Source organism: Leptosomus discolor, chromosome 1 (assembly GCF_034619465.1).
Source record: "Leptosomus discolor isolate bLepDis1 chromosome 1, bLepDis1.hap2, whole genome shotgun sequence".
In the NCBI taxonomy this organism is placed as follows: domain Eukaryota; kingdom Metazoa; phylum Chordata; class Aves; order Leptosomiformes; family Leptosomidae; genus Leptosomus; species Leptosomus discolor.
The window spans coordinates 92,131,753-92,152,496 of NC_141391.1; the positions used below are offsets into that span (position 1 = coordinate 92,131,753).

Consider the following 20,744-nt stretch of genomic DNA (forward strand, 5'->3'; position numbering starts at 1 on the left):
ATGAGCTTATTTTAACCAGAATATTTAAGATATTCCCTTTAACAAAAACTTTTGAAAGAGCCAGTCACTTCAATTGTTTTGACATACTTGCTATCTTTTGTTTAGAAAGCAATTGCAATTGAAGAGCAAGACTAAGAGCAGTAGTATGTTGGACCTTCCAGGGCTAAATCCCAACATTGCCTGAAAAGAAATACCAATTCATATGATGTCATAGTAGAAAATGAATTTGCTAATATCATATCCTACCTCCAACTTAAATGCTGTGTGACTTCAATGATACAAAGCAATCATAGAAAAGGAAGTACTTTATAAAGTGGGAAAACAAACACATTTTCTATACTCCTTCTACATGTCCATGACTAATGTCGATGTAAGGATAGAAATAAAACCGTTCATTAACTCCTTTAACTTTTAATAGCCTTTAAAAATATAAATAATAATGTATCAGGAATTCTCATGACTACTAGCATGATATTTATTCATAACTTTATAGCAGTTATTATCTCTTCTGAGGAAGCTAAGCCAGACTTTTACCTTTTGATAAACTGAATAAAATGTATTAGTATTTCTGATTTGAAAGATCAATTTAGAAATGGATATTTAGATTTCATATTTAGCATAATAACATTCAGGACAGTCTTCTATGAAATAATAATATGATTTATTTTTCAAAAGTAGAAATCTGTTTAATGTTGATTAACCATGATAATTTAGACATTTGTAGTGAGATGTTGTTATGAAAGCAGAAATAGATATCCACTCAGAGTTTGTACCAGAGAAAAAAAAAAAAGAATATGGTAGCTAGGACTGTTACAAATTTTCTCATCTAGAAGCATAAGATCTGTACAAGATGGTTAGCTTTTACTACTCCTAATCAGAAATATCACACCATCACAAACATCCCAACTGATATTCATAAATGCTTTGTGGGTTTACTTTTAAGAATATTAAACCATGTGTTCCTCACTATTGTTTTAGATGGAGACCTGCTATTTAAGTACACCAGGACTTAACTTGATAAATGCTGTGGCAAATAGAACATTATTAAAAAAGATCTTATTATAAACACATGTTGTGGAAACTTCAAAAGATAAAAGAACAATTCCTTTCTACTTCATCCAACCAACTCAAATTTAGTCTTGTCAAATATTGCATGTCTTTCTTGTTCCTCCTCTTTTTGCAAAACCCTTCCAGAATCTGTTGCCGCTCTTTCGTGTGAAGTGGGGAAGATTACAAAGACAGAGCAGTCACACAAATTGTCCTCTTACCTTCTGAGAAAGTCACAGTAAGAACTAACATGGTAAGTAAGGAATGACTGGGGTCACAGAGGTTGCTGTTGAGGTGACTATGAGGAACAACAACAACAGGAGGAAAGACAGTCAACAGACAACAAAGATATATTATTTTTACATATACTGCAAGAAACTCATTAGGAAATCTGCACAATTTTCTTGTAAGCAGTTCCTTTCCTGTAAGTTTTTCCATATTGATGAGTAACATTGCTTGAAACACACAAATAATACTGTGATGAATTTCCAACTTACCTATTTTTAACTTTCATTAAATTTATTGTTTGCTGTCATTTGTTGTTAAGCCTAAAACACACCTGGACAACTGAACTAGGGTAAAACAAATAAAGCTAGAATCTAATATCCATAAAGAAGAAAGACTCCTAACTTTTCTAAATACACTCAAAAACTTGTCTCAAAGGAAGAGAAGAACAACTATACAGTAGTGTGCCACAAGAGACCTTGATATTGTGTAATTATTGCCTGATAGCTGAAAAAATATTTTGAATATCCTAACTTCTTCCTTGAAGGGACTTCAGAATGACTAATCCTTTCAAATGAGAGTAAACAATATAGTGTAGTAAGAGAATATTTATTAATACTTAACAAGACAAAGAAAAATGGTGCTGTCATTAATAAAAGAAAGCAATCCTTTTTCCCTGCAGGACTCCTGAAATAATGTAAAACAGCATTACTAACCACTTCTACAATGCTTTAAACCTTCAGAATGTTTAAATATCACCAAGTAATTTAATTTTACAATATTCCTATGGGATGGGGAGTTGTCCATAGGAAAATAGAGCATCTAGAAATTTAAGCAATTTCACTGGACTTCCAGTCCGGGAAGTGACAAGATCAAAATGGTCTCTGGAAAGTAACATACACAAATATACCATCTATGAGGGATTTACAGCAATATAAACTTCCTCTTTCTGATGCTGTGCTACTCCGTCTATTTACTCATAGTGCTTTATTGGGGGGATTGCATAGCTTTTTCTTTAATTTTTTCTTTTCTGCTCATACATTAGTAAAATATATATTGGAGTTTGTATGTTAATAAATTAAAAATAGACCAAGGCAATAATATGTGCAAAGCACATGCCTGTGGGGAAGCAGAGAAGGGGGATGATGATCTTCATATTATGCAAGCTTGTCTGCCAAAGTTGAAAGGATAGCTTTTTGGGTTTCAGGGAATAAGGCTCCTCCAGAAAATGTTTCAGGCTATATGTAACCTGCTGGACGCAGAATTAGTTCTGAATGCCCCAAGGCAAGTGCATGCCCTGACCACATCCTGGCCCCATGCTGCAATAAGACCAAAGTGTGCACAAGCTGTCCCTTTCATTTCCATGGGAAGGAAGCCTAGGCTCAGAGCCAGACTGAAGCTGTAGTGTGCTCTTGTCAGGCCCCCGATGTGAGGGAACCAGGACCCTCTGGTACACTGCAGCACAAATGTGCCACTCTCCATATAGTATGCAACTAAAGAAGGATACATATCAAGTATAATAAAAGTTAAATCAATTTACATCCATTTTTACTATAGAATCATTCCACAAGCAAAATCCTTTCCTCAATCAGCTCTTTGTTTCTGCTATTCAAAGAAGAAAGTGCACTTAAACAACGACAAGCCTTCCCAATTCACTTAATTGTCCGTGAGACTCACTGGCTTGCACACAGGCCAGATCATCTGGTCTGGTAGGCTATATCACATGCATATTAGGGATGGCCAGCATCTTCTCTACAGTTAAAATATCATAATAAAATTTTATTCAGCCATATTCTTTAAAATAAAATTTTAAGTTGTGTCTTTATCAAAATTCTCTCTTTCAAAGGACTTGAAAACTCTCTGCATTTCCTTTCTACCCCTTTACATTGCAGGACAACACTTTAACTTTCACTAAAGCCTCAGGATTTCTTATGCCCTTATTAAGTGAATGTATCTTCAGTCTTCAGTGCTTGAAACTGTACTTAATACAGCAGAATTTCCCCATGCAGCTCCTCAACACAACTATGTGCTTAAAGTTTACATGAACTTAAATGATTTCTGGCACAATTTTTATATTTAATAGTAATTCCTAGATTATTCTTCTATTAATTTGTCCAAATACCATTTGAGATGATGTATATTTTTAGCTTCTACTATTTCTTCTTTAATATGATCTTCTCTAGGCATCCGATTTTAGGCATTATCAGATGTCTAAGTGGACATGGTCAGAGGGTGTACGGACCTTTTGTTTGTCCCAAATCCTCCACTGGTATGTTCTCATGCAAAGTGAAATAGAGAGGGTACTCTCTTCTTTAAATTTTATATCTTTTGGATGTACTATAAATATAGCTTATCTCTTTGACCTCAATATTCTGCAAACGGACTTGTATAGAAGAGTCCAGAAATCCACACAAAATTGCTCTGGAAACAGATTCTTACAGTCATTCATCAGCATTTTGCAAGTGAGATCAAACATGCTCTTCCTAACCTGCTTCCATCTAAAATAAAGTATGATTGGTATCAAGATATTCTGCACACGAAGGAATCCATAACATTGTAAGAATACTATTATTACCTATACCATTTGGACCAGTAGCAAAGAAAATTATGATTTTAAGAGATTTTCTGCTTGGTAGTTTTGACTACCTGGCTTCCTATTTAATCTGGCTTTTACATGAAAATTTTGTATAATAATAAGGCTCCCCAGAGAATTCCTATCTAATATCCTAGTTTTCTGGAACAAAACCTGCACTCTGTTATGACTGATGCTTATTATACAGAAGAATTTGCACTGTTATTTGGTTCATTCTGAATACATTAAAGTATTTATTTTTAATAAAAGTGAATATTCTTTCTCATCCATGGTTTGTTGTTTGGGTTTTTTTTTTGACGGTTTTGTTTCTGTTTTTTTTTTTTTTTAATCATCTGTGAACTGGATCACGTACTAAGTCCTGGAAAGATAAGCAGGTGAGGTTGGGGTCTATTTTGGGTTTCTTTCAATGTGATGCTCTTCACTCCTATTTCAGAAAAAATATTTTGTAAATTACCTTTGCTTCGAAGTTTTAGTAGATGCAGCAACTGTGTTTCTTTCACTAATTACCCTGAATGAAAAAAGCAAGCTACAAGAGTCGAAACATTTTTGACTACCATCACAAACAAATAGATACGCTATGTAGAATTATTTTTTTTTCTTTAAGACTAAAGCCAACTGATCAGCTACAGAATACCCTTGGTGATATTCCACATATAGGAGAAATACCATACTTTTCAATTCCTCTAGCTCCTAAGAACTACGTTAATTGGATTTTAATCTGGTTTTATAAATTCTAAAGAATAGGCATTTAAAAATAAAATAGACTTTAAACTGAAAAAAAAAAGCAGCAATTTTATCAAGTCTGGATTTTTTTTTTAAGGTTGTACAACGCAACACTTTGAAAGCAACATTTAAAAAAAAAAAATCAGTGAGTATCATACCATAACAATACTCACCTCATTTGAATCTCATTTATATTTTGGTTGGGGTCAAAACCAAATACAGCACAGAACTGTGTAGATATTCAGATTCTTTTCAAGCATGGCACAAGATTTTAAAGTCTCTTAGCGCTAGCTTTCCAAATTTAAAGATTGTTACATCCAAATCTTAATCTTAAATCAGACTAGAATTGCTCTGTTAGTCTAAGCCTGATTTGTTATCATCTCGTATTTTAGACAGGAAATAACCAAATCTTTCAGAATAAGCTAAACCAATTCATTTTCTGCCATCTACTGTGAAAGTCTATACTTAGCCTTGACTGTAAACATTCACAAAGCTATTATAATCCACCTTTCAAATTACATCAACTAACAAAAAATTTAAAAAAATAGATATCTCCTTATGTTTTACAATAGTCTCCAGTCCTTTCTGACAAAAATCATTAGGATTACTTACAGTATATCATGTAAAGTGGAGCAAAAACTAATGTCTGAAGCTGCTATAAAATGACTAAAAATTGCCTCTGATCACTAAGTAGGCTGTAGGGGTCAGTTCTCATTGTCATCTGTTTTTTAACACATGCAATCCATTGTTTTTAAAATATCTAAGTATCTCTAGCTTTAAATCAATATAGCCAGAAACCCTTCAGTATATGTAGCCTAAAAAATAGGAAAAACCCCAAAGGGGTTATTTTACTTGCTACAAATGCTTTAGTCCATACTTTCTTGTTTACCTTATTTTCACAATATATAAGACAAATTTATTTTAAGAAAAAAGGAGGAAAAAAAAAAAAAGCACGGTCTTACCAATATTCCCTGAGATCATAAGGCCAATTCTTATGGTCCTGAAAAAAAGCCTCAAGCCCAAATAAAAAAAAAAACCTTCTACTTATCTATGGAATTCTTAGTTGAAATGCACAGTGAGTTTCTCCTTTCAAAACCTGAAAAAAGTGTGCTATAAGTGAATGTACTTATATTTCTTACAAATTGAATGCAAGGTTTTGTCATCCTTGCTCTATATGCTTCTTTTGAAAAGAACAGTACACAGCAATTTTCTTAAATGACACAAAATGCAATCCAACTGAAGATTCCTGATTGCATTTTAAAGATATATGTATATGTGCGTATAACATATCAGGTTTAGGCTACAAGACTGTATAAGGTTGTTTAGACTTATCATTGTCTTTAAGAACAAGGATGAAAAATTTAAAATGGAAACAAAATTATGAATCATATGATACAACTTATAGCAAGTGGCTAAATTAAACTACATATCGTATTACTTCCTTCCAACAATTTTATTCCTGGAAAAGAGTATCCAATCAACTTATTTCCAACATTACAGAATCCAGATTTTAGTTGATCAACTAAATAACAAACTAGATTTTTTATTGTATTGGGTTTGCATAGCAAGGTTTTGGTAGGGGGGGCGCTGTAGAGGTGGTTTCTGTGAGAAGCTGCTAGAAGCTTCTCACAATGTCCCATGGAGCCAATTCCAACTGGCTCCAAGACAGACCCATCAATGGCTGAGCTGTGCCAATCAGCGACAGCGGTAGCACCTCTGTGATAACATATTATGAAGGGAGGAAAAAACTGCACAACTGTAGCCAGAGAGGGGATTCAGGCTATATGAAAGAAACAGCTCTGCAGACACCGAGGTCAATGAAGAAGGTGGGGGAGGGGGTGCTCCAGGTGCCAGAGCAGCAATTCTCCTGCAGGCTGTAGTGAAGACCATGGTGAGGCAGGCTGTCCCCCTGCAGCTCATGAAGGGCCATGGTGGAGTAGATATCCACCTGCATCCCCTTGAAGACCCAACACCAGAGCAGGTGGATGTGCCCGAAGGAGGCTGTGACTGTGACCCCATGGAAAGCCCGCGCTGGAGCAGGTTCCTGGCGGCACTTGTGGCCCCATGGAGAGAGAAGCCCGTGCTGGGGCTTTGGACTGGCAGGACTTGGACCATGTGGAGACCCACACTGGAGCAGTCTGCTCCTGGAATGGGCCCGTGCTGGAGCAGTTTGTGAAGAACTGCATCTCTTGGGAAGGACTCACATTGGAGAATTTTGTGGAGGACTGTCTCCAGTGGGAGGGATCCCATGCTGGAGGAGGGGAAGAGTGTGAGAAGTCCTCCCTCTGAGGAGGAAGAAGTGGCAGAAACAGCATGTGATGCACCAACTGCAATCCCCATTCCCCATCTCCCTGCACTGCTTGGGGGGAGGAGGGAGAGAAAAATTGGAAGTTGAGCCTGGGAAGAAAGGAGGGGTGGGGAGGAAGGTGTTTTAAGATTTGGTTGTATTTGTCATTACCCTTCTCTGATTTGATGGTAATAAATTAATTTTCCCCAAGTAGAGTCTGTTTTGCCTGTGACAGTAACTGCTGAGTGATCTCCCTGTCCTTATCTTGACCCACGAGCCTTTCGTTACATTTTCTCTCTCTTGTCCAGCTGAGGAGGTGGAGTGATAGAGAGGCTTTGGTGGGCACCTGGCATCCAGCCAGGGTCAAACCCACCACATCTATTTAATGTTCCACACCACATGTGAAATAAATCGTGCTTTTGAATATACAGGTATTTCCTACTTCTTCAGCTTCAGAAAAAAGAGGGGGTTTCTACAGACCAGCAAGTAAAAGAAAAATATTTAGTCCCCTTCACGATGGCTTCTTTAATTCTCCCCTACTCACTCCTTGTGAATATTCAACTTACTTATTGGTGTAAGGACTTGAGTATTTTTCCTGTTGAATAACACCCTGGAAAATGGACAAAATAAAACCTTATAGATTCACACGTGCAGAAAAGGTAGACTTCTAAAATCTTACATCATCCTATGCATAGGAGCAGAAGCTCTTCTACCCTAAGATCTTTTCATTATCCTCTCAGAAATTCAAAGATTCAGTGGCAAATGAAATTTATGTTCTCCCAGACAGACACATTACTAAGGTGAGCAATTGTTGAGAATAAGTTTCTGTTCCCCAGCAGGCTGGAACAAGAAGCATCTCCTCGAGTGTACTTGAGCAGCAGGAGTCTTTAGTTGTCTTTGTGGTGAGGTGGATGCCCCAGGATGCCCAAGCATAAGGAGCAGAAAATAAAACACAACTACCAAATGGGAAGACTTAGTGCAACCCCATTTAGGTCTGTCAACTACATGAATAACTGATGGAAATTTCACAGTTCTGTTATTTATAAGATTATCATTTAGCTAAACGACTCTCCCTATTACATAGTTAATAATGTGTGTTGGTGACAAAAAAAAAAATAAATCCACTAGAAAATATAAAAATATGGGTATATCATATATACATCATATATTAGCCTATTAACAGTAGGAATATTTCTGTACATCCTTGTTTATAATCTACATATCCACATTATTTTCTGGTTAGACTGAAAAAAATGGTCAACACCAAGCAACTGACCTTCAAATTAAGATTTAGACTAACAAAATCACCAGAAAAATAGTTAGTTTCAAGTGTTACTCAACAGCACTGGAAAGCTAAAGGCATATAAATTTTAACAGAATTTGGCCCAAATCAAATTTTTAAAAAGAGAGTTATCAGCATTGTTTTACTTCTGTGTTATGACATCTTCATTCCTGTATACTTAGCATGGCTGGAAACAGCAATTTATCTTTACACTGCTAGTAAATATGCCTTTAAAAAAAATAAATTCTTAATTAGTGGCAGCTGCTAGCAACAGTCAAATAAAAAGGAATTATATACTTGTTTCTTAGAGCTTGCGACATTCTCATATTCATCCAGTCCACATATATTTCAAACATATACACCAAACTTCATTTTGCTGTATGTAAGGCCATTTGTCAGTATGGCTGATAACAACATGAATGTGGACTACACCTAATTAGCAATCTATGACAAACTGCCATAGGTAATTTAGCATAGCAAAACACTTAAATTACATGTAAGGGAACTGTGTCACTTACTAATTGAAAGCAAATTGAGGAAAAGATCAATCTTTTGATCCCAAAAATGCTGGGTATATTATTCTAATTGAAATTGAAAGCACAGAAATCAAACTGTAGCATTCATTTTCCAAGATCTTTTCCCCTCCATCCCACAAATAACAATAGTAGCAATTGTAGTAGTTTCAGCTGTGAACTCAAACTAAGTTGCACTGACATGCTGGAAATTTGACGTGGTCACAGATAATAATTACTACTCGAGGCAAGTTACAATACATGAACTATAACCTTGTTATGACTTTGTCTTTCTGCACTTTCTGGGCCCATCTGTTTTTTGCTACACTTGATCAACCAAGCTAAGATGACCTATACTTTTCCTGGTGGTACAGAAAATGTCCACAAATTATAGCCATGTCACTCCACTCCAATTTTTTTTTTTTTTTTTTTTTTTATCCATATAGCACAATGAATTGATTTGCTGTGGCAGTAAACAGTGAAATAGTCTCTTCAGTGTCTAGTAATTAGTTCTAATACTAGCAGACAAATTAAAAGGCAGCAAAACAAAATGTCTCCATCAGGCACTTATAATAACCTTCATAATACATACAGTAGATGTTGTGAAGACTAAGGTGGATAAATGAGGAGAATGCTGATTTTGGCATCCAGCTTACTTTCAGATAATCTAGCTCATCCCTCTTGGCTGACACCAGACCAAGAATAATATTAAAGAGTAATAAACTCCTTCCAGCAAACCTCTGATTCCATGGTTCACTGGTCTCAGACCTAATCTATCAATCCATTTACTGCACAGTAAAAGGTAAGAAACCCATTACAGATCTGTTATATGCCCTGGCAGGTGGTATATGACAAGAACTGAATTCATCACAAACTCCAGTGCCTAGTACCCCTTTTGTATGCTTTGAAGCACTAGGCGGTTAGCTTACTTGGCTATCACAGCAGAAGACACCTTGAGCTTTGAAAATAAACAAAAAAATTCTTGATGTGAAGGCATAAAAATGGTTATAAAACACTTCATTTTCCACACTATTAAGAATTCACAAAGGTAGAGTTATTTTCATTTTTACAAGAAATACTGGCTTTGGAGAGGGTACAATAAGTAAAACCAGGCTAGAATTTAAAAGTCATGCTTTCAAATGTGGGCTTTAATCTTCATTCTCTGTTTAAACTATGGCTGAGGTAGCAGCCTACTAGAATCACTATTCAATAAAGTTGTCTAAAGAAATGTCATTTTAAAATTATTACTATCCAAAGGAAGAAAAACTTCATATACCTATTCTCAAGGACATCGACACGTGATATAAACACCTAAAAGCAAAGATAATACTGAAGGAAAAAAGCTTCTTTTATGTGACTGCAATTCCTTTCATACTCATTTTCTTTTCTCAGCTTATTTCCACTGCTGTAGGGCAACAATTTCTGTGACTATAAAGAAGGTTTGAACATTACTTATTTCAAATATGTCACCTTGAAGGTTAAGACTCACAGGTGTTGTCCCTCATTCCCCTGCTTGGCAGATCAAGGCAAAACAGAAATTTGTCATAACCTTAGGAGATATTTGGCTACATTCTCAGCTGGTGTAAATTGTTCACAGCTTCTCTGAAGTAAATAGAATTACTCTAGTGTACACCTGATAAGGGCCTACCTTACAATTATTTATGTACCCGCCATGTATGTTTTGTATTTTAAAAATATTATCACCCTGCAATACGAGTTAATCAGAAATGGTAGACTGTTCTTCTAGCAGAGATCCCAGAAACCAAAACAAACAGCTAGAAACGAATGATTAAAGTACAAGATGCACTCTTAGAAGGGGATGGAGAGACAGAAAAGCCCCAGAGAAATCTCTGTGTGATGATGTTTGTCCACTGTGCTTTGAGGAACACAAAAAAATATATCCTCATCAAAACAACTGACTGCAGAACCATTCTTAGGTGACCTACAGAAGTTTGCCTGATACAACAGTGCCAGAGCTGTGAGCTTTGGCTCACAGTAAAAAATCTGTGTGGGTTTTTCAGTGCTTACAGATCTATAACTGAAAGAAGGAAACATACATCCCTCTGTCAGGCCTGCAGACTTTCTTTCCATGTTTCTAATTTTGTTACAGACCCTAGAGTTTCAAAGGAGAACATCAAAAAATTAAACGAGGCTTCCTACGCAAATTGCAAGTAAAAGAAAAAATATAAATGAAAAAAAAAAAATCCCCTTCAGTTTCATTGGAAAAATCCAATGAAAGAATCCAAAATGAGCTTCTAACTTTATTTTTTCTTGCGCATGTCAAGATCATATGGGGAACAGAAAACCTTCAGAGAAAGAGAACACCTTCAGAGAACATATATGGATTTAAGTCTTGTAATTTTCAAACTCACTTTCTGTTCGTTAAAAAAAATACATTGCATTTTTCACATTCTTTAGATTCAGTTACCAAGAACCAGTGAGAACTACTCAGTTTTATACATCCCCATAGGTAGATAACTGAAGTCAAATTAATGTGGTTAAGTAATGATCTCAAATGGAAGTTCAATTTTCTGGTTTTAGTCTCTTTTAGGAGTAAATGGAAGTTTTCAAGTGGTAAATTCCAAGCCCAGTATCTTGCCAGAAACATTACTTAGATCTAGGAGACAAACTTGTAAAGAGAATAATTCACTAAACAGTTGCTTTGTCCCCATATTTCATCCCGACCCAACTACTTTCAACAGCATTCATAGTTTCTCTGACTGTAACAAGTAACCTGAAACATTTCCTCATTAGCAAGCAGAAATTAGAAGTTTTTAGGTATATGAGTAATCAGTAAAAGCTTACATTCACAGACAAATTACAGATTTCATTAAAAATTATTTGTGTAATTTTACTAAAAGTAAAAATTTTTTTTTTTTTTCCCCCAGAAAACTAATGTCTTTTTAATACTACAGCTCAGATGTTCACATTCTGGTGCCTCAATTCAGCAATGTATATCCTTTCTTCAGCTAGTAAGTAACACTATTTTTATCCTGAAGTATTCTGAATTGTATATACATTGATTTCAGAAACCCATTTCTAGAGAAAGAGATATTTCTGTCCAAGTATCCAAATAATGATTTATGTGTCCGACTTGGAGTTTGTGAATGTGATCAATATTTATTATCCACTTTGTCTGAGTCATTAGCTAATATTGTCAACCTTGCCAGATTGTTTCTGTTAGGAAGAAAATAATGAGTCCCACATCAAATAAGTTCCTGCTTATTTCCCAGGTCTGTGCTTGAAATTCAACTGTGTTCACAGAAATGGTAACAAAACACCTCCAGGATGTAGTATTCTTGACCAGAAACTCTAGCTTTTCATAAGGTGCTCAGAAGAAGATTTTTTTTCACCTTTTTTTCCTCTGAGATAAACAAAATGAATCCCTCTTTCTTTTTTTCCCCAGCATCCTGGTAACTTTGACAAATAGACACCACAGGTTAATTTCCTAGATTCTGATTTTGCCATCAGTCTCAACAGAAGTCCTTCAGCTGATTCTACACTGCCATTTTCTGATCAGACTAATCCATAATTTGGGCAGCAATCCTCTGGACAACGCTTTCTACCGTTTCTGCTACGTGAGAAGCAGAAGCTGTATGACAGCACACAAATTACCTGCCTCTCTTTACCAGATTTGTTATTAATTGTCACCAGTTTCCAAAAATACACTACTTCAGCAATAACGTATACAAAATCCTCCCTTCTCTCCATGAGTATGGAGATCCCAGAAAGCAAAATGAGTGGTACTTTCCTACACAGAAACCAGAACTCAAAGCTCAAGGGTGGAAGAAGCATAGTGGAACGTGAAACAGTGGCTGCAGCTTCCACCTTGGAGTTGGGGAGAGAATTCTGAAGTGTTTCCATAAAGGTAATCAGCCATTTGCTACTGCCTTTCACACACCTGAGTCACAAAAGTTGGAATATTTGCTGTACACTCAAAACAACCAGGCTACAAAAATGATGCTATGCATTCCACCCTTAGCCAGCAGATCTGTAATTTAGGGAGTATATTTGTATGCAACATGATTACTTCAGGCACTAATGGTCTTGGGTTGCTGTCATTGTTTCTCACAGCAGTGTATTGTACACCTTTTTCTTCCTCAGGTTCATTATGCATATAAATATCTCTTCATACAGAGAAAAATAATACATACCAGAAAATATAAAACACAAATATTTGCTACAGATTAAAATTTTATACCACAGTTATATCACTAATATGTCTAACCTTTAAGAAGCGATGGTTAGCCTCCTTCAGTGTACTCTCAAGCTTATGTTTTTTGTCTGGGTTCAGTGATGCACTTCCAAGTGCTATTCCTCCGGTTTCATTTAATCGTTTCAGTATTCCCTTGTGTGGTGGCAGCTCTTCAACTCTTAACTGGAACAGACAAATACAGCAGTTAAGATGAACTGTGGTAGAATTTTCAGCTCTCTTATCTTCACCTTTATCGATTTGTGTATCAGTTGAAGGAATAAACTCAATTCAAGACAAAATAACCATTGCTTTCTGAATGTACAAGGCTAAACCTCCCCAAAAGAGACTGTATTAGTGGATCAAGCCTAAAAGCCAAAATACGGGGTTTCTCAGGATACTAATCACTGTTATATTGCAACTTCCACTTCTGGACACTCAATAGCTCATGCATATGAATTTTACTAATCTTTTAATATAGCAAAGAGCAAGCACTTTGGAGAAGGGTTTTAACACGTTCCATGCTGTGAACACAGTCACCCACATCGTATGTGGTAAAAAGCACTCTGGTCTAACCTCATAATTAAGAATGTTCATGTATGTTCGTTAAAAAAAAAAAAAAAAGTAAGTAAAACCAAAGGATGAGATACAAATAAGAGATGCTAACACCTTTAATTTTGGAAATTGGGAAATATTTGTGTAGAAATGAGGAGTGGGAGCCTTCATGGTTCTAAACAATCAATATAGATTTTAAACCTGTAGTCATGTCTGCAAATTATAGAATGCATCTAACATCACTTATAAATATTTATTTGCTTTCTGATATCCTTGACAATGAAGGTAAAGCTTCACAAAGTCTCTGTCCAACTCACTGACATCTTATGCTGAACAGTCAGAAGGACAAACTGAGCACATGGTTAAGTTTTCATCTAAACAAGTTAAACGAATGCTGTTTGATGGCAGAAGTCTTCCCTGAAAATAGCATCTAATTTTGATATTGAAAAAGTAAGAAAATATTAAGAATAAAATTTATAATACCTTTACTTTGCTGAGGCAGTCTCTTAACTGATCTTCATTCCCTGGTTCAAGGGGAATACCAATAGTGCCGTCTGCTTCTTCTAACCATAAAATCAACTTGTTCAAGTCCTCTTGAAATTCTGATAAAATATTCTTTTCTTCCTCTAGCCTGTAATAAGAGCATGAAATCCATGTTTTTATACATTTATTTTTATGTTGAAGTGCTCATCCATGCTAAAAGAAAGACTAGGGAAAATTAATTCTTAACATTTATATTAATTATTTTTACAAGCATGCCAAAGATTTTTTCACATGAAAATTATCAGACCAACACCCATTTAAGATGGCATCAAAAGTATTTTAAAAGGAAAACTCAAGTTATAATTTGCAATGTTACTAAATTCAGCTTCTGGATTACATATGGCAGGGAGAAAAAAGCGTGCCAGAACTAGAACTGTTAATAATTTGGATCACATTTTTGTGTGAACTAACAGCAGGGAAGCCCAGTGTCAGGAATGAAGAAACCTAGGCATCAAATTTTACTAAACTGAATCTGTAAAACCAACCCTTAAACCCATTTGGATATACTGTACACACAGATATATTGGTGATCATGCCACAGGACTTTGTGTAAAGCATTCCAGTCGAGATCTACAAAAAGTAGGTAAGGTTTGTAGTCTGTAAGAAGCAATAGGATAGGATTTATCTCATCTAACTAGTAGATGTCTACTTTGTCTACATCTACAACTCAGCTGTTGATTTTCTCACCCAGATTCTCTTCATTGAATGCCAGCTGGCATTTCTAGGGTGTGATACATGGATTCTTTTTAGATTATTACAATAGGAAGAGATGAATTCTGCCATACAACCTTTTTCTTTTATTAATTAAAGGAAATCCAGATGACCAACTAAAACATAAACACTGTAGGTGTCTACAGTCAGATAAGACTACTTTCATCATGACTTTGTAAATATATGGAGATCTGAACTTTTGTGCCTAAGCTTGCAAAGTTATCAAGAAATGCACAAGAAAAATTGCAAGGGCAGCAGGGAAAAGCATTGGCAGAATGTGAGCCTTTTGGGATTAACATTACAGGTGAAAGAGAAAAATTATGTTTTATATAAATCACTTGTAATTTATCTTCCAAACTTATTCACAAAATTGAGGGTACACTGAGTCTTTCCTGAATGGAAAGATTAAATAATTATTAATGAAATTAAACAAAATTAATAACATATTAAATAATAATATGGTTTTGTTGTTGCTATTATTTTATTAAGGCTACTTGAGATTAAAGCTAAAGATATAAAACCAGCTTTTTTTTTTAATCATTATTGTTATTTCCAAGATCCAATTGAATTTGAGAGGTTAAGTCATTTATTACACATAGTAAGAGGTTGTATTAGTATTTCAAGAATATAACAACATTACAGTGGAGAATCAAGGTGATAATTATTAACATATTATTTCTGAATGCAAAACTGTATTAAAGCAGAATGAAAATGATTCTAACTTTCTCTGGTCTCCCATACTTGCCATGATGATCAGTGCTCATAGAATACTCTGAGAAGTCAAATGGAATGACATCTACTTTAAACTACGCCATCATTTATGTACAAATTTTCATTTTTTAGGAAACCATGCTCTCGGCCGACTTAAAGATGTCTCTTTAGAAAAGCTATATGAATGAGCTTTAGGCAAAAGAGAATCAATAAAAACATTCAGCTTTACATTATCTAACCAAAAAATACTGAAATCAGTTGTTGCTTGACACACTTGCTTGCACACATGCACACACATACAGTCTGCAAACAGCTTAGAAACTATGGGTTAAAAGCTTTTACTCAAGCAGAACAGAAATTTAGAAATACCCAACAGAAGTTTGTACATTCAAATCCTCAAAATATTTCACCTTGTATTTAGAAATCTAACTTTAAGTCATTAAAAGCTTGTATGACTTTTTCCACTTACTGTAAGTTCCAGACAATAAAAATATTCAAGAGACTTCAAGTGTTTCACATTTAAAACATTTATTTACAAGGAAAGAAAGCTGCTTCCTTAATGTTTTAAGTAAAAGCATTTGGTTAGAGAGAAAACAAAGGAATAAAATCCGTAAGATTTTGTAGAATTCCTTTTAAATAACATCATCCTGGTTAGTGTGTAAAATGGGAGAAGCTTGGTTTGGTCAGTAGTGAAGAGAGCATAAGCATATGAGGTGAATTAAATTTAACTTCACAGCGAAAGAATCATCTGACTTCATGGTCTAAGAAAGAAATTTTAATAGGTTAAGATCTTTTGAGGAGGAAAAGAGTCATGCTGTCGGAATGCTGACTATTCTAAAATAAAACCAGGAACAGACAATTCAACTATTACTTTACATGATTTGCAAACTATCAGAACTTTTGCCAGTGTTTTACCTGCCTTCCATCTTATTGGTGTTCATTGCATTTCCTTAGCAATGCATCCTCTCAAGATAAGAATTTCTATACTAGATGAATGAACACTCTACAGGCTTTACAGACCCCTCTCTGAAATAGTAGATTAAAAACCAGAATAAAGTACTAAAGACACTTCTGACCAGACTTCACTATTGAGCTGCTACATCTCACAGTCTGGCTGCACTAAACATGCCACATCTTGTAAAGTCCTGAAAAATATGACAGCTGCCATGCATGTGACACAGTCTTTCCTGGATTGCAAAAGCCAGACCAGAAGACACCAGTATGAAAGTGAGCTTGAAAAAGATGAGTGTTTCCATTCGATTTACAAGAGCCAAACACTTTTGAAAGTATCTCCAACTATTAATGGTTGGGCTTGATGACCTTAAAGGTCTTTTCCAACCTACACAAGTCTATGGTTTTGTTGTCCTGAATCTATCCTTTCTTTTGTAGTTAAGAAAACTAAGAAAGCAGCAACTTCAACAATATATGCAGTGAATATCTTGGATAAGAAAAACCTTATAAAAAAGTATTATGTATTAATGTTTCCAAATAACTATGAATAAGTAGCTCACACTTTCAAGGTTTTTTTTCTTTACAGCACAGTTTAAAGATGTTCTCTGTTAATTTGTAAAATATGAAGCATTATTTCTTTTTTTACCTTCAAGTTTAATGTTTTTGTAGAATTTATTTAAGCATGTAGTAGTGGTAATAATGAATAGGATATTTAAAACACTCCATCTACAATTAAGTGGTAGATATTTTATTTCCAGAGTCAATGCAATGCATTCCGATAAGAAAAAAGCACTAAGTTCTTCTTGAAATATTGGTTGTAAAATATAAACATTCTTAATATGTTTTCAGGAAATGGATTTGCAGTTGTCATGGCTGAAAAAAAATATATGTACCAAAAAGCAAGTGCAGAATATATTATTAAGTATTATGAGGTCTAATAATAGGTCATGCATTCAGTCATAAATATACAGCGTTCATGTAAAGGAGATTAGTAAAAGACAGTGCAGTTTTAGATGGAGAATGCTTTTTTCCTAAGTCAGCTGATAGATCCAGAGATTGCTATCATCTAAGGCATTTCAGATGGATTGCAGCTGGAATTTTAGGTAAGCAATGAATTTAGGTCTATCCCCACATAGGACAATTTTTTGTCAGCTAATGTTCAAAAACCAGACAGTGAGGAGTCACACGCTCCATGTATGGTCACATATGGTACAACAGTATGGGTATAGATGGTTAAGTGAAAGACACAATGGAAACAAGGAGGAGGACACTCTTAGGTGCTTATTGGGACGTGTGTATTGATAGAAAAAGAAAGGAGAACCCTACCGTATCAGCCAAGTGTCATAGAATCATTTAGGTTGGAAAACATCTTTAAGATCATCAAGTCCAACTATTTACCTAACACTGCCAAATCCACCACTAATCCATGTCCCTAAGCGCTACATCCACACATATTTTAAATATCTCCGGGGATGGTGACTCTACCACTTCCCTGGGCAGCCCCTTCCAATGCTTGACAACCCTTTCGGTGAAAAAATTTTTCATAATATCCAATCCAAACCTCCCCTGGTGCAACTTGAGGCTGTTTTCTCTTCTCCGATCGCTTGCTACTTGGGAGAAGAGATTGACCCTCACCTCGCTACAGCCTCCTTTCAGGTAGTTGTAAAGAGCGATAAGGTCTCCCCTCAGCCTCCTTTTCTCCAGGCTGAACAACCCCAGTTCCCTCGGCCACTCCTCATAAGACTTGTGCTCTAGACCCTTCACCGGCTTTGCTGCTCTCCTTTGGACACACTCCAGCACCTCAGTGTCTGTCTTGTAGGGAGTGGCCCAAAAATGCACACAGTATTCAAGATGTAGTCTCACCAGTGCTGAGTACTGGGGCATGATCACTTCCCTATTCCTGCTGGCCACACTATTTGACACAAGCCAGGATGCTGTTGGTCACCTTCTTGGCCACCTCGGCACACTGCTGGTTCATGTTCAGCTGCTTGTTGACCAACACCCCCAGGTCCTTTTCCACCGGGGCAGCTCTCCAGCCACTCATCCCCAAGCCTGTAGTGTTGCATGGAGTTGTGACCCAAGAGCAGGATGCAACTCTTGGCCTTGTTGAACCTCATCCAATTTTCCTCAGTCCACTGATCCAGCCTATCCAGATCCCACTGCAGAGCTTTTCTACCCTCAAGCAGGATCAACACTCAAACCCAACTTGGTGTCTTCTGCAAATGTACTGAGGGTGCACTCGATCCCCTCGTCCAGGTCATCAATAAATATATAAATCCAAACTGGCCCCAATACTGAGACCTGGAGAACACCACTTGTGACTGGCTGCCATGTGGATTGAACTCTGTTTACCATCACTTTTTGGGCCTGGCCATCCAGCCAGGTATTTATCCAGCAAAGAGTATACCCATGCAAGCCCTGAGCAGTCAGTTTCTCCAGGAGAACGTTGTGTGAAACTGTGTCAAAGTCTTTACTAAAGTCCAGGTAAACAACATCCACAGCCTCTCCCTCATCTACTAAGCAGGTCACCTTGTCATAGAAGGAGATTGCCTTAGTCAAGCAGGACTTGCATTAAGTAACTCAGCTTTATCCTCATGCTTTGTCACTGTTTCCCCCCACATCCAACAAAGTTATTGCCAGTGTTTCTGGATGCCTTCAGAAGCCAACAACGCAACTTTTAAACATACTGTTGTCTTCAAGAATGCCTCCTTTTTCACATGCTGTAACTGCAGAAAATACTTGTTTCAAAAGTAAAACTGTGATGTTACTGTAAAAAAAAAAAACCTATAATAAAATGTTGATTGATAAGATCATATATTTCATTGTATTGATTTTTTTAAATTACAATTTATTGAAAGAATAATTATTTGATCAACTAGGTAGCTGAATGTAACCCACTTTAATGTTTGGTCCCAGCCTTTTGGCCAATGGCAGTTGATTTTTCACAAAGATAACACTGATTTACTCTGGGGAGAGAAGAGGAGGAAAGCCTGCTAGATGGAGATTCCTATCAGTTAAGTAATTAGCTAGATTTATCATCCGGTGGATTGAGTTAAACTACCAATAAGTCAAAGAAGACTTACCAATGAAGGTAAGATTTCATGATCCAGAATATGAAAATCACACCTATTAATTGAAATGCTTAGCAAATTTCTGCTGCTTTGAACAAGCTCTGAATAAAGGTTCTAGATCAAGGTACTGCTTCAGATCCAGAATGGAATTCTAAATCAAACAGATTTATTTGCTTTCATTCTTAACACAGTGTATTCTAATATTTACTAGACACATGAGCCCACTATTGCTCCTTTTTTAAGCTCATAAAAAAATTACTCTGCAGTAACTGTCTAGAAATTAAACAAACACAAGCCACTGGTGAGAAATTGCTCTTTAGAGAAAAAAGAAAGAGAAGATATTTACTGTAAAAACAACAAATCCACCAAACCTATTTATGTATTTATATGAGTATATACATACACGCATACATAGAGAAATATAAATACAGGTATACACATACACACACATACGCTTAGATTTATACAAAGAAATACATAAAAAAGGTGAACACCATAAATAGCAAAAGAAGCCAATTAACAGTCCTACTTTCCTGGTTTTGTCTTAAATTTTCTTATGCAAATCTGCATGACTATTTTCAGGAACTGTTGTTTGTCTAGGCTTTCTGAAAATGAAAGCCATATCAATGAAATCTCCAAGGCTGCTGGATTTTAATGTTTCTTATGGCTACATACATGCTCTGAAACTCTTACAAAGCACTGTTATGCAGGCAGAAATTGTGGACCTTCCCGATGCATGCAGACTTACCCATTGTGGTTGTATAGGACAGGAAAAGAAGGACCAACTTTACAGGACTACATTTATTACAGTGTTCTTCACTGAGAAGTGTATGTGTACTTGAGAGGTCAAAAGATCTTCTCAAGCCAAAATAGGTTATCTAAAACTACTTAACCAAAACATCTATTTTTGTGAAACTAAGGCAGATGCTAATCTATGCTGGGATCTGTAGGACTGCAAATGTAAAAATAAAGGAAAACTAGCTCCCTGTAATACTAAAAGGAGAAGCACAACTTCAGATCTTTTTGAGGCAGTGTCTTCCTCTGCCCTGATTACATGGAAGCCTGGAAATCAGTCATCCAGTTCTATGCTGTGAACCGGACAATAAAACAACTTTCCTCAACCTGACCAGATGCCCCAGAACCTAAGCTCTCAGCAACAGCTTTACTTTTCTGGTTTCCTATCACTTCTCCTCATTTGTAAAGCGCATAGCTCAGTGGAGGCATTATGTGATGGTACTCTAAGGATAAACCTGAGAAAGATTAAACTTTAAATATGTTAATTCTGGCACAGAAAAGGCATAGCATTCAACTCAATACACCCAAGAGCAAAATTATTGAGGT

General features: G+C 36.0%; 1 protein-coding gene across 2 annotated transcripts in view; it reads right to left on the reverse strand.

Moving 5' to 3' along the window:
* The window catches only part of DMD (dystrophin), a 1,194,940-nt gene that overhangs the window by 407,620 nt on the left and 766,576 nt on the right, over nt 1-20,744 (reverse strand). For both annotated transcript variants that reach the window (XM_086469458.1, XM_086469399.1), the window contains 2 exons: nt 13,900-14,047; nt 12,898-13,047 (listed from right to left, as the gene is read on the reverse strand). In XM_086469458.1, the coding sequence (XP_086325584.1) occupies nt 12,898-13,047; nt 13,900-14,047 (298 nt within the window). The remainder of the gene's footprint in view (nt 1-12,897; nt 13,048-13,899; nt 14,048-20,744) is intronic.